General features: G+C 44.0%; 1 protein-coding gene across 7 annotated transcripts in view; it reads right to left on the bottom strand.

Annotated features, from left to right (window-relative positions):
* The window catches only part of BAG6 (BAG cochaperone 6), a 1121496-nt gene that overhangs the window by 372147 nt on the left and 734683 nt on the right, over positions 1–14666 (bottom strand). For all 7 annotated transcript variants that reach the window (XM_069635087.1, XM_069635085.1, XM_069635088.1 and 4 more), the window contains 3 exons: positions 14276–14658; positions 13788–14115; positions 13146–13315 (listed from right to left, as the gene is read on the bottom strand). In XM_069635087.1, the coding sequence (XP_069491188.1) occupies positions 13146–13315; positions 13788–14115; positions 14276–14658 (881 nt within the window). The remainder of the gene's footprint in view (positions 1–13145; positions 13316–13787; positions 14116–14275; positions 14659–14666) is intronic.

The raw sequence follows: 14666 nt of genomic DNA, 5'->3' as shown, positions 1-14666 counted from the left end.
AAGGAAAGGGAAAGGCAATCTTAGAAAAGGAAATGTCCACCCCGATCCCACTTTCCCTACTCTGTAGGCCAGCCAGAAGGCCTGGCCACGTGGTTGGCAGCGCCGACCGGAACACTGTCCAAGGTCTGTGGAACCGGCTTCGGCATAGATCAAAAACAGCATTCGAAGGACTAGACGGTAGGAAAATATTCAATAACTTCATAATATACGACCAAGGGTCGAAAGAATGACAACAGCAATGTCTCTAGACGAGCTCCTTATAAGGCGACCAGTACGCTGGTTGGAAAAAAACAATCTGAGGGACCTCGACGCGTGAGGGATTTTGAGTACACTACACATCACATAGGGATAGTGTTACAGGCAGGCCCATGTTGGCATCCCCTTTTGATTCTCGAAAAACAAGATGCAATACTCTGCGGTCATCACTGGATGTCGGACTATATGCACAGCATGTGATTCTAAGCAGATCAACAAGCATCAGAAAGGTAGTTTCACACATTTCACACCTTCTCAAACTCATCTCCTTCACTGAGGAGGACCTGTCATCCAAGATTTAGCAATTACCGCTCTAGTAACCACTCATGCCATGGCAAGCAATTTCTCTACAGTTCTTGTCAGAGCGACAAAATGCCAGCAGCCAGGGCACTGGAGAGTCTAGTGAGCATCCCAGAACGATTGTGTTTATTGTGCCAGACACCCCTGCCTAAAAGAACTGCAAATCCAAACCATGTGTATGAAGTCTGCATCAATAAACGTACATCTTGGGCAGGCTGCACTTCCATCTGGATAAAATGTGTGTAGTCGTGCGGGGGAAAGTTAGGTAGGACTGATGTATGAACTTTAACTGCATCAAGCGAAACCTGGCATTCAGAGAAATTTCCCTTCTACAGCTTGACTGCCACTGATCCTTTCAGACGAACCCAAAACTCCATCCCACTTAGCCTTAAACACCACCCGGGGAGCTGGGCGCAAAGATGTTATCAATTTGTATAGGGCAGAAACGATGTGAGAGTGGAAGGGTTAGTCACAGTGCGTCAAGGAGGAAGGGTCCGGGGCAGCCGGAAAATCCCTCCACAATCCCTGTAGCATTTCCCTTAGTCTGTAGTAAAATAATAGGGAAACGGCATTCTAAAGGACCCGAACTCTTTAGGAGATCCCACTGTATGAACTGGCCATTATGTATGATGCCTCCCAGGGTATGAACCTCCAGTTTCTGCAGTTGTATTTTAAAGGATTCTTCTGATGCAAGTGGTTGGCTGTGAACTGAAAACACAGCAAAATCTGCGTGGAAATTGCTAGGAACGCAGGCTTCGTCGTTCACTCTGACCCACGGCCAGCGGGTCACTGCCATGGGCTGTATCTAGTCCTTAGGAATACGTTTGGGTGTCCCCCGAAGTAAGCCTTTCACATCATATGGATGGGCAATTGCCTTTTCCAGATTGATGTGCGAGAGTTCTGAGGGGTGCCACCACCAAACTGCATATTGAAAGCTGGGTGGCAAGATAATAGGCATACATATCAGGATAGTCTAGGCCTCCGGATGCATAGGGAAAGGATAGTGCATCAAGCGCTATCCGCGTGGGTTTACTGCCCACACCAATTAGGTCAATATAGATCACATACGCCTCCAGAATCAAGGTGGGTTGGGGAAATCAGCAGTGGGTCATTGTTAAATATATAAAGCATTTTAGGCAGCACTACCATTTTGGCCAGGGCAAGACGGGCGGCCTGGGAAAGATTTATCCAAACTTCAACCATGCGCTACAGCTGCAGAAGGGCTGCAACATAGTTATCCTCAAAGAGGCGGGAGGACGAAGTACAGACAACTACTCATGCCTTGGGGCACCAGCGAAAGTCAATGCCGATATCAACTAGGAGCACCAAAGGGGTTAGCAGTAAAATCTCAGATTTAACCAGTTAATACGCATTGCAGAGAATCCCCCAAACACAGAGGTCTAGTACCAGTACCTGGAGATTCTGTTTGGGACGTTTAACATACAGCAACAGATTCTCAGCATAAAGGGAGATGGAGACGTGAGTGTATCTGCACCCCCCTATGTGAGTGGAATTCCCTGATGGCATAAGTGAAAGGCTCCACCCCTAGCGCAAAAAGGATAGGGGTGAAGGGGCAACCTTGCCGCGTACCTCTAGTCGGGATCATGGCATCCGAAGTCCACTGATTGAGAAGGATTAAGGCTTGCAGGGATGTGTATAGTAGATGGATCTGCGCAGAACCTCGAATCGAACAGCCATTCGACATAGACAAAGGCCTTCTCAGCATCAAGGGCTGCTACCACTATAGGGACCTCCTCGTTGACGTTGTGCATCATGGAGAAGAGGCGCCAACAGTTCTCAGTGGATCTGCCCGGAATACAACCAGACTGGTTCGGGAGTACCGGGGCCGCCATATGGGAGAGAAGTCCATCTGCAAGCAGTTTAGCATGGATCTTATTGTCTGTGTTGATCAACTAAAGGGGCCTATATGAGGCGCAGTTATGGGGATCTTAATTAGGTTTGAGCAACAGAGTAACTACAGCTGTCTGGGTGGACTCCGGAAGGAGGCCGGCGGATAAAGACTCAAACCTATTACACAAGTGAGGTGCGATTATTTCAGCATATTTTTTTATATTTATGGTTCACTTATAACCTTTCAACATTTACAATTTAAACACTTCATATTTTTGTATACAAAAGATAACAATCTTAAAAAAAAATTACATTAAATAAAACCCTTAAATGCATATTAACATTTATATCTTCTGTTATAGCAGCTTATTCCAAACAATTTAGATATGCAGCACAATACTAACTTAATATCAAACAGTATTTCATCCATATTACACATTTGCATATTCGACACATGAAAGGATTTTTTTTTGTTAGAAGTTGGTAGGCAAGGTTTGGAGCAGTACCCTATGGGTGCACTACAACAACCCTGACAACCTGGAAATAGGATCCCAACCTTTGTTATAAGTCTGTACTACACAGGTTGGTAGTGTGGTTGAGGAGACAGGCTCATCTCAAGAGGGGTCAATGTGAACAGTAGGGTAGTTACACAGATTCACAGTGACAAGTATTCAATTAAACTCTTACACTCAAGATTTCTTGATTAAACAATTAACAGTCAGTTTGAATAAGCCATCTTCAGAAGGAGCAATATAATAGCAACACACAAATACCTTCAAAATACACTTAGTTTCTCTAAATCAGCAAACCTCCACAGACACGTCCTACACTATCAGGTGACTTAACTACCTAGGACACTGGACATTAATATATTACTGGTACATTTAGATCAATACTGAGATGAGTGTTAAAGAAAAGGGTTATTAGAATAAAACAAGAGATTAAACAAATAGTGAAGCAATCAAGTACATTTGAAACCCTCAATGCAAAGTAAGCTAAACCCTTCCTGGAAGGAAGACGAACACCGAGAGAAGAGCCATTCGGGGAGCCAGGCCAGCCAACGTCAAATGGGGCAAAAGTCTAGATGAGCTGAAGCACTTCTTGCACATTGTTTTAGAAGTCTTTGTAGAAAAGAAGAATCAAAATAGGGCCACAATCTGTTTAGGTTTGTGAGGTAAAGAAGCTGTTAGCAACTCTACAGAAGCAACCAAGAAAAGTCTTAACTGAGAACTAGTAAAGCTACACAACAAGAGGTACGTTCTCGTAGACTGTACAGTACCTTTGGTTAAAAGAAATGGTTCCAGCTGGCTTCTGTTCCCAGGCAGCTCTGCAGATCCTGTTGTTCCTGGGCCTCAGTCGTGGAGACAAGAGGAAGGACTTCTGGGGACTCCTGCACTGCAATAGGTCAGTAAGCAGCAGCAAAACTTCAATTCAGTGGCACTTTGTGTCACAGCAAATGGCACCACTGCGGTTCTCGGCTACCACTTTGGACTTTCCTCGCATCTGCGGTCCAGCACTCTGTTGAGGTGGCTCAGGTTTGGTTAGTCCCGCTTCCTGGGAGTGCAGAGGATCTTCCAGCAGCTCGGTTCTGACTTAAAAGTGATGCACTCCAAATCTGGTGTTCCTCTCCCTGGCACTTCGGTTCCTGCAACAGCAAGGAAGTACAGCCAGCTCCGAGAGGATGTCCAGACAAGTTCACTTTGGAGTAGATTAGTCCCACCAACTCAAGGGGAGAAGTCGTGGTGCATTCCTGTAACCAAGGGGATTAAGCACAGAGTTTCGGGCACCTCCCTCACTTCCTGCCCCTGCCAGACACTCTGGAACCAGAAGCGGGCTTCACTCGTGAATCCTGCCAAAGACAAAACTAACAAAGGGACGAAACCTGGTTTGGCGCGGTTAGGGAGCATTCTCAGAAATGTGACAATTACTCTCTACCTTATAGACCCCCAGCTCTTTTGCAGGACTCTAGGACTTTCATTTTTACCTGAAGAGAGGGAGACCCTTTTTCCCCACTCTTTAATGTATTGTAATGTGATTTTGCACTGTTTCTTTTGGTTTTTGGAGTCCGACAAACTCCATAGGCATCTTTTTACATTCTAGCACACAGCGCCTTCAGTGCAGTGCTACAGGGAAGTCTTACAGATTTCCCCAAAGGCTTAAAACACCTTTCTCTTGGATAACTACTGTTTCCAAGAACAGTAAAGTGAAATTAAGAGGAATTAGCACATTTCTGAGAATTCTCCCTAACATAACCTACAGCTCACATCTTCCTCCTGTGATAAGCCTGGATGCTCTGCCATTCTACCATATCCTTTGGTTAGTACAGACGACTTCTACTAAGAGTTGCGGACCTATATACCAACGGATCGTTTTATAGAGTTAAGTGGACTTTAGATAAACTCGGCGAACATCAAGGGTTTCTGCAAAAGGCAAAACTCACTAAACCCTCCCCCTCCCAGCATGGTAGAAGGGCCAACAAAGGACAATCACACAAGAAATGGGGAAACAAGAAATGTTAGAACATAGGTGACCCTTTTGTGCATAACCAAGACTGTAAATAAAATCTGCAGAACGAAATGGCACAAAAGCTGGTAGAACAGGTCCATTGCCGCCAGCCATAACGTTATGGTTGTCACCGTGACCAAAAAGTCACAGAAGCAGAGAGAAGGAGGATACTAGGTATCCCCTTAGCACTTCACACAATGTGGTGTGTGCTAATCTCTCATAAGTTAATTTTAGGAAGGATACAAGGTATCCCTCTATCCTGAAGAGCATTCTTTTTTAAGGACAGCCCAAGAATATCAAAGGAGACCCCCAGGGGTTCCCAGAAAGACTGCATATAGGACATGGAAGAAAGCAGACACCATAGTATACGGTACAACAAAAACAGTTCCCAAAAGTCAGAGCAAATAAGAAAGGAGGGGAAAAGGGCTCCCTCATTCAGTAGATAAAGAAAAAGGTCCAGAAGTCCAGCAAAAAGTGCTGGGGGTCTCACTAGCAGAGGGGATTAAGCATACAACTGATACATCTCCCCAACAATGGGTCCTTGTGCCCAAACGTTCATAGTTCCATACAATTTTGTGAGGCTGGAAAAAAATTAAGGTAGGCTCTCTGGGGTTCAATGAAAAGTTCCAAGTGGTAGAGGACAGCTTGTTCTAACTAACAAAAGCATACCCAAAGCTCAGAGTACTTGCGTGAACAAGAAATGGCAAAGCCAAGCTATTGCAAGAGTTTAGAAGTTATCAAAACATCCCCTCCAAGTTCCAGCCCTCAAACCGGAACGTCTGCAACAAAGTATCCCAAACTCTGGGCTGGTCAGGCACCGGGTGACCCAGGGGCACTTCGAAAGGCTCGTAGAACTTAGAGAATGGATGTTCCCTTCACTCCAGGGGTTGCAGCTCCTTCACACAACTGCTTGAGATCTACAACAGGACAGGGCTCAACCAGGACAGCAGTAGAAGCTGGTCGCCAGAGCTTCTTCCAAAGGGTCTCTGGTCTTGTGGGTCTTGCAGCTGGACAGGATTCTTGGCTCCTTCAGTTTCTTTCAAGTTCTCTCTAGAGTGGGTGCAGGGGTCTTTAGGCAAGATCGTATGCAGTACCCTTTGGGTGCACTAAAACAACCCCGACCACCTGGCAATAGGAACCCAACCTTTGGTACAAGTCTGTACTACACAGGTTGGTAGCGTGATAGAGCAGCCTGGCTTCTCAAGAGGGGTCGAAGTGAGCTATAGGGAAGTTACAGAGAATCACAGTGACAAGCATACAAATAAACTCTTACACACAAGGTTTCTTGATTAAACAATTATTAATTTATTTAACAGTCAGTTTGAGTAAGCCTTCTTCAGAAGGGGCAATATAAAAGTAACAAAATAAACTCCAAAATACACACTCTTAATACTTCTAAATCAGTAAGTACCCCTTTGGGATGGCATACAGACACTTCCAATATATGATAAGAGACAGCTAGTATACAAGTGCTAGAGTTGAGAGTTACAAACTAGGGAAAGGGACCAGTCACTGTTAGAAAAAAATCAACATCAATTTTAATAGTAGGTCATAAAAGTTAAAACATAATTAAATTCAATGTTCCACACTACAATACTTCACATCCAATATAAAACAAGGAATACATAACAGGCTATGAATGCAAGTTAAAACAAATTCACAGAAAAAAACACATACAATTGGTACATATAAAACAATTAGTAATGTACCAGATTCAATTAGGATTTATGTTGCATAAATGTATGTCTCTGTTTTTAATCCAGAGAACTGTCGCGACATGTTTGTTCTTTTAGAAATAAGTATAGAACATTCATCAGGAGTCGATAGTTATTACGACAAAACCTAATTCTTATTGGATCATAGATATGGTCAAAGTTTATCTCATAGCACCTGTAGGGTTAAAAACACATAAAACAAAGGGTCACCTTGTGAGTAGCTAGATACTTTGATAGGTTCAAATGAAAGAACTAGAATACCACATAAGGGTGAATTACCTTGTCTGGTGCTGGTGGGGGCGCTCTACTTTAAACGAAGTAGGTGTAGGAGGTACGTTCAGTCCTACAAGGATATATAGTATACATAAGGCACCTAAAAATGCTTATAAATCGAAGCCCCATTAGTGTTCACAACACATAGAAAATCAGTAGGCAGTCCCATCATGGATAGTAGAGGGAGACATTTAGGCTCTAAATCTAGCTTGCAGAAGAATAGTTAGCCAGTGCAGGAACAGTATAGTCAATTAGGGATGATACGGCAGTGATAATCCCATGAATCGCTGGAGTCCAAGTGGAGACCTGGAGACGGTGTATAAGGATGGGGTCATGATAGCAGTGCCTCGAGGATGTGGCAAAGGAGTAGGAAGTAATGTAGAGCCTAAATCCTAGGTGTCCTTTATACAGTCAAACACCATTGTGATAATATATGGTGCATGATCGATAAAGTAAATCGATGTCTGAGGCTTTAATAGTAATCGTGAATACCGTATCCGTGACAGTATGTTATAAATCGTTATAAATCGCCCTTAAAGAATCCCATGGTGTATATAATAGGTGCGAGTGTGGCATGCAGCTCGGGTCGCCTACCTGCACTCGGGGATATAAGTTGTTCGGCCGTAGGTAAATGACAGCAAACATTGGGAGGCAGACGGGTAACATTCCCGTATACCATGCTGTAAAAAGATAGCGTGTTAGGTATGTGCAGCGTTTAGAGTAAGGTTAGTGAATAAAGAGTGTAGTTAGTCTGGCGGGACTTACCTATTGTGGTGAGACTGACGGGCGATATCTAGTGCTGGTAGGGAGGGTATTACCCGAATTGTTCGTTTGCAATTGTTCGAATGCACAATTGCACGAATTTAAAGGGTCACAATTGACCTTTTCACAATTGATATATATATATATATATATACACACATATATACATATATACACATATACACATATACACATATACATATATATATGAGTTTGGGGCGGGTTTGGGGTAGCGGGGGGTTTCCCCCCGCATATATGTTACAATTAACCTTCACAATTCGGTCAATTGTGAAAAGGTCAATTGTAATTCGAGCAATTTGCAAACAAACAATTCGTATGCATCCGGTAGGGAGAGCTCCACAGAGACAAATGGCTGTGCACGGAGGCCGAAGGCATCGGCGTAGTGATAGTGACGGAGTTAGTCCTATCATAGTGTCAGTTACATCAGGGCTAGGTAGGAACGGGGTAAAAAGGTGGCGGCCATGTTTGGATGGAGTGGATAGAAAAACCAATGATGTTCATTGCCCGTCAGCAATAACAGAGTGAACAATAGAAATTGCGGGCAAAGGACATTTTATAATGTGAGAGTATTAAAGTAATAGAATGAATACTACTAAATATAAAGATAGAGTGTGGAAGATTAAGGTTGGTCACGAGTACCAGTGAAAAAACTCTTGACTCAGTATGGAGGAGTTAACAAAGATCCATACTGTATTAAACAATATATGAGCGGGCTAGTAAGAGTGGTGGCATTCCGTATTTAGCTTCTAGATGGTGGTAAAGTGTAGTTGCTAAATGTGCACGGGACTGACCCTAGATTAGAGTCTGAAAGATTTGGAGAACAGGCGGGCCTTATAGAGGAGAGTCAAAAAGAAATTAATAAGTAGTCATTTACTGGCTCAAACCATAGGCTGGTTATCAATACACTGTCATGAAGAGTATAACTTTATGCAGACTTCTGGGGATGTGTGTGGGTGGAGCAGTAGTGTCATAATGGATGGATTAGATATTATGCCATTCAACTGATTCATTTAGACCTATGGCATCACTGTGTAGGGTATAAATCATTTTTTGTTCCATTTTTAGAATTTTATTTTCACGATTTTCAGGATTACTCCCTTTAAGGGACAGCAGCACTGTCCATGTAAAATCTTTGTGGTTATGCTTCGGGCGGGTGAAGTGCTTGACTAGAGGTGCATTTTCAGTTTTGTTTCTTATGCAGCTTCGATGTTCCATAATTCTGGTCTTCACTTTGCGAATAGTCTTCCCCACATAGTGCAGTCCACATTTGCATGTAATTAGATAAACAACGAACTCAGTGTTACAATTAGTGAGATTCTTATGGGTCCAGCGTTTTAAAAAGACCAATATCAATTTCTTTACTTTTGGTGGTAAGTTTGCATACCTCACAGGAGCCACAGGGATAGTGTCCAGTGGCATCTGGGAGGCCCCATAGAGTGGTCAATTTGGGGTCAGGTTTGTTTAGGCATTTCAGTTTGCTATTACTAACTCTGTTGCTTACTGTGGTACTTCTTTTATAGGCAAAGATCGGAATAGGCATAGATTGAGTGCTACTGTTAAAGATTTTCCAGTGTTTTTTGATGATATTGGTGATTTTAAAACTCTGGTCAGTAAAAGTGTTTACACAGCCAATACGATCATCTTTTGTTTTGGCAGGTTTAGGTTCCAATAGGGCTTCTCGGTTATTATATGCCCTTTTAGCTGATTTTTTCACTAATTATTTGGGGTAACCTCTTTGTCTTAGTTTTTTACTCAGGGTAGTGGCTTCTGCTTCATATGTGTCTTTATCTGAGCTATTCCTTTTGAGGGGTAAAAATTGACCAAAAGGAAGATTGTCCTGCAGAGGTTTAATATGGTGACTGGAATAATCTAATAAGGAATTCTTGTCTGTAGGTTTGTGGTAAGGTTTGATTTTAAGAAACCCATTTTGAGGAAAAATGCTAAGGTCTAGGAAGTTGAATTCATTACTAGCCGTCATGGTGAACTGTAGATGGGGGTTGAGAGTGTTTAGCAAGGAGAAAAAGTTATTGGCATCAGTATGGGTGCCCTCCCATAGCACCAAAATATAGTTGATGTATCAGCTCCATTTTCTGATGTTCTTGGCAAAAGGGTTGTTGCTATTATAGACATGAGATTTTTCAAATGTTTCCACATAGAGTTTTGCTATACTAGGGGACATAGAGGCCCCCATAGCGGTTCCTTCAATTTGTTGGTAGAAGTTCCCGTTGAACTCTAAGTAGGTCTGTTTTAGCACCAGTTCTACACACCACAGGATGAAGGCGGTAGGGACGGAGTCATAATCTTCACGTGTAAGAAGTATTTCTTCTATGGTGTCAAGTGAGGCATGTTGGGGTATATTAGTGTAAAGAGAGATTATGTCGAATCCCAGTAGTAGGCAGGTGGAGGGGTCAAATTCAAGGTTCTTGTAGTGGTTAATGACGTCCCTAGAGTCTTTAAGGTAGGATTGCATTTTCTGTACATAGATTGAGATAGTATTCGGCGAGTGTGTAAAGTATAAAACGTGGGGATACTTGGTTTCTTGTTGTGCAGGAAGTCTGCTTCTTGCTTAGAGATCCATTTGCAATCTTTGGCCTTGGCAATCTTGTCTGAGATCAGTATTTGGAGTTCTTTAGTAGGATCCTCTGCAAGTGGACGGTAGTAGTGAGTGTTGCTCAGTTGTTTGTCGCATTCTTTGATGTAGTCATTGCGGTTGAGGATCACGATTCCTCTGCCTTTATCAGCCCTTTTGATGATGATCGAAGTGTTAGTAGATAGGGAGTCGAGGGCTTTTAGCTCCGTTCTTGATAGATTCTGAAAAGGTCTTTGTTGATTAGTTTCGAGGGAGACAATATCTGCAATGACTTTCTTTTCGAAGATCAGTGATTCCAGGAGAAACTATGCATTGGAGGATAAAATGTAGAGGGGTTACGTAAACCGGTACAGTTGGTAGGTCCATCACTTGGTGTTTCTTTTTCGAGTGCGAAGAATTCCTTGAGGTGAATTTTTCTCATGAGTTTGTTAAACTCTATGCGAAATTCAAACGGATCGTGTTCTTTGGTCATAACATATCCTAGACCTCTATTAAGGACTTTTTGTTCCGCTTCTGTTAATGTGTAGTCCGATAAATTGATCAAAAGCGAGTCCCGCTCCGGGTTTGTTTGGATTCGTCGTCCCAGTTTGTTTTGGGCCTGGTATAAAAAACGCCCCTGGTTGTTTCTCCTGCCTCCATTGCTTTGGCGTCTAGTGGACTGTCCTCCATCTCTTTTGTTGGTCGGTTTATTCTCAGTAGATGTTCCTTCTCCTGCATCGTCAGGGTCGCTGCTATTGTTGCTTGTACTATACGAGGTATTGCGAAACCTAACCCCTCCTATTGTTCCTTGTTGATCCATTAGTTTGTAGAGATTTGTTAACAGTCATCTTCTACATATGGGAATGCTTTGTCGTGAGCAGACACTTCCTACACCCTCCGGTGACTTTAGTAACTAGGACACTGGGCATTGATATACCACGGTTTTCATTTAGAATCAGATTTAAGAGTTTGTCAAAGAGAAAAGATATTGAGATAAAACAAGAGATCTCACAAATATTCTGAAAGCAGATAAGTACTTTTGAAAAAACCCCAATGCAAAGTTAGTTAACCGTTCCTGGAAGGAAGACCAAATACAATATCAAGAAGAAAGAAGTCTCATTCAGGGAGCAAGGCTAGGCCAAAGTCATTTGGCAAAAGTCTAGGTGAGCTGAAGCACTTCTCAGAGGTAGGTAAAAGTTGTGTCCAATGTTTTTAGAGGTCTTTGTAGAGAAGAAGAAATCAAAGTAGGACAACAAGCTGTTTAGGCTTGTGAGGTAAAGAATCTGGCAACTCCACAGAGCAACCACATGTCTCACCAACAGAGAACAAGTGTAGTTACATACCAAGAGGCAAGTTCTTAGTCTGTACAGTACCTTTGATTAGAAGGAAAGTGTGGCAGATGACTTCTGTTCCTGTGCAGCTCTGCAGATCCAGGTGTTCCTGGGCCTCAGTCGTGAGGTAAAGGTGGAGGACTTCTGGGGACTCCTGCACTGCAATGGGACAGTCCCCGACTCAAACTGGCAATCTTCAAACAAGTGGCACTCTGGTGTTTCAGCTCCACGTGACCCTCACGAAAAGCACCGCCACGGTTCCTGGCTGTCGAGATGGGCTTTCCTTGCATCTGGGGTCCAGCACTCTGTTGAGGTGGCTCAGGCTCGGTCAGCCCTGCTTCCTGGGAGTCTGGGGGATCTTCCTGGAGCTCTTTTCCAACTTAAAAGCAACACACACAATCTGGTATTCCTCTCCCTGGCTATTCGGTTCCAGCAGCAACTGCAGTGGAATTTCAACCAGCTCCGAGAGGGTGTCCAGACGGGCTTACTTTGGATTTGATCGGTCCCACCAACTCAAGGGGAGAAGTCGTCCTTGCAGGGCTTCTCTACTTGAAACAAAATTGGAGATTCAGCACAGCAGCAGGGCTTCACCGGGCAAACCAACTGTCCAGGAGTTGCAGCAGGCGTCCGCTTCAAGTTCTTCTTCGTATTGCTTTGTACAGTGGTCAACTCTGCTTTCCAAGCCAAAAAGAAACTTCCACTAGCCAATGACAAATCTGGCCCCCACACACTGCAGCAGTGGTTAAATAAGGACCATTGGTGGCACAACTCATAAAAAACATTCAGACACACTGAAACCAGTTTGTGAATTGGGGCCAGACAGTCCCAACCCACTTCCTGGAAACAAAGACACACGGCCCTGTAGTAGCCCGCCAAAAGCCTCTGCTTTCCTGGGCAATGGAAGTCCATAGAAGGATTTTCCTGGCCTCGCAGGCCAGGAACAAGGGTTAAAGACAAGATGTCCAAGGAACTAACAAAAAACCCTGTGGCACGGCCCTGTTTGGGCACTAGCCACAGTTCGTAGGCAAACGTGGTAAACGCAGTAAGACTAAAGTAAATTACACCAAAAGATGAAAAAGTAACTGCTGCTGCCTGCTGGTCCATTTAGCACACCTCCAGTTACCAAAAATCCTCACAATGTTAGTCTAGTGTGCCCCATTGTACTGCATTGTAAGATACATTGTACAGTGATACAAGTTAACAGTGGAAACAAAGTAAGGCTTAAGGGAAGGACAGGTTTGTTCCCCTTGACAAATTAGCAAAAGCCAGTCTAGGCTTCAATGCAAAAAGACCAGGTCAAAATCAAAATCATCATTTGGGGGTCCACAGAAATGGAAGGAAAGGTGTAGTGAAGAAATCTTTCCGAACAATACTCCTTTCACTTCATTTTATAACATTACAAAAAATGGTCGCCAATGAGGGCTAAACAGGTGGTCCATGCCAGGGCTACAGCTTAGGACTTTCTGCCTAATAGGAGCATCTTCTCAAACAAAGCCCAGAGCCTACAGCAGGGTGCTCAAAGGGCTGTTATGTGCCAATTACAATAATGGTGTCCTCACTCACCCGAGTGTTCTGTTCAGTGGGTTCCTGGTTGTGAAGAAATTCCTCTCTGAAGAAGCGGTTCAGCTGGGGTTGGATTCTTTGCAATGGTTGGAACTGACCATGCAACAGCATCACAATGTCCACCATTGAGAAATTCTGGCATATGAGTGACAGAAGATCGCCAAAGAAACCTGCAACATTAAGATCCAAAATAAAAAAGGGGAATAGAAAGAGCAGACCACCTCTGAAAATGGCTGTTTTGTCACTGGCTATTTTATCCCAGGAAAATAAGGTAAAGTTGCTCCTGTTTTTAGTAGTATTTATGGCACCTTCCGCACCTCTCACCTCATCACAGCTACCAAAAAAACATTTTGAAAAGTGGACATAAAGCTGTATTTTGTGTATTTTCAATTCTAGAAACTACAGCAGCCAGTAAGTAGAGCAATAATGGTGGACCCACTCCACAAAAAACTGTCTGAAAGCAATCGGCACGCAAAGCCCAACCTCTCAGTCTATGCAGATACTCGTACAGCGCCAGAGGCGACTACTTCCAAAATTAGGATCAAAGCCTCCCAATCAAAATTTCAATAGAGCAGAACAGGATATTTCAACCCAGTCTAGCCAAGTATACCGTTTCACTAGCCCAATAATAAAATAACATACCAAGTGCACCATCTGCCCCAGGCTCAAAGATGTTCGTGCTGCCGCTCAGGCGCTGGATGAAATCAGCAATGCTCTCTGTGCTGCCGTGCTGGGCATTCAGGGAGCCCATCATGGAGGAGAGGACACCCTGCACCACGCTGGTAAAAAACTCTGGTGGAAAGGCATCCTGGTCCACAGTGTGCCTGCCTGCTCGCTCTGGCCCGCTGGAGGGCTGGGAGGCATGGGAATTCGGGGCATGGGAAGGTGTGGGTGATGGCTGCTGTGGTGGTGGAGCACTCTGAGTTTGGGGTGCTGAAGCAGGTTGGGTAGTGGGGATGGTTTGAGTCACCTATGGAACAAATTAAGAAATTAGAAACCAGAAAAAAAAAAAGGATAGGTACTATTGTAGCAATTTCACAAACATTTAATGTTTGTTTAATGTCTGCAAGGCATAGAGTTTATAAACTGAATAGATTTTACTACAGTGTAAAAACATGAGCACACTGTACCTGCAGAAATTCAGTCATGCCTTGGAGAAACGATGGCATGCCGGGCATTGCCACTGTGACAGTGGGGGTCCCCAAGCCTGGCACACCAGCAACCCCTGAACCTGCTGCACCCAAGAGGTTACCCAAAAGCTGCGAGAACTGAAGCTCTGCTGCCGCCGGTAGCTGGGCACCAGGGTCAGGGGCTGTGGTGCTGGCGGAAGTAGAGCTGTTGTCCATGGTGGTGCTAGTGCCGGAGACTGATGAGGACATCGAGGATGTGGCAGAGAACAACAAGGAAGGGTTCGAGGAGGAAGAAGATGAGATGGAGGAGGAAGAGGACAATGTAGAGGAGGAGGAAGAAGATGGGGCTCTGGTGCTCGCGGGGTCTGAGGGGCTGCCTTGACCTGGAAAT

Source organism: Ambystoma mexicanum, chromosome 13 (genome assembly GCF_040938575.1).
Source record: "Ambystoma mexicanum isolate Mex_15411 chromosome 13, UKY_AmexF1_1, whole genome shotgun sequence".
NCBI classification, from domain to species: domain Eukaryota; kingdom Metazoa; phylum Chordata; class Amphibia; order Caudata; family Ambystomatidae; genus Ambystoma; species Ambystoma mexicanum.
This window is presented reverse-complemented; position numbering and strand designations above follow the sequence as displayed.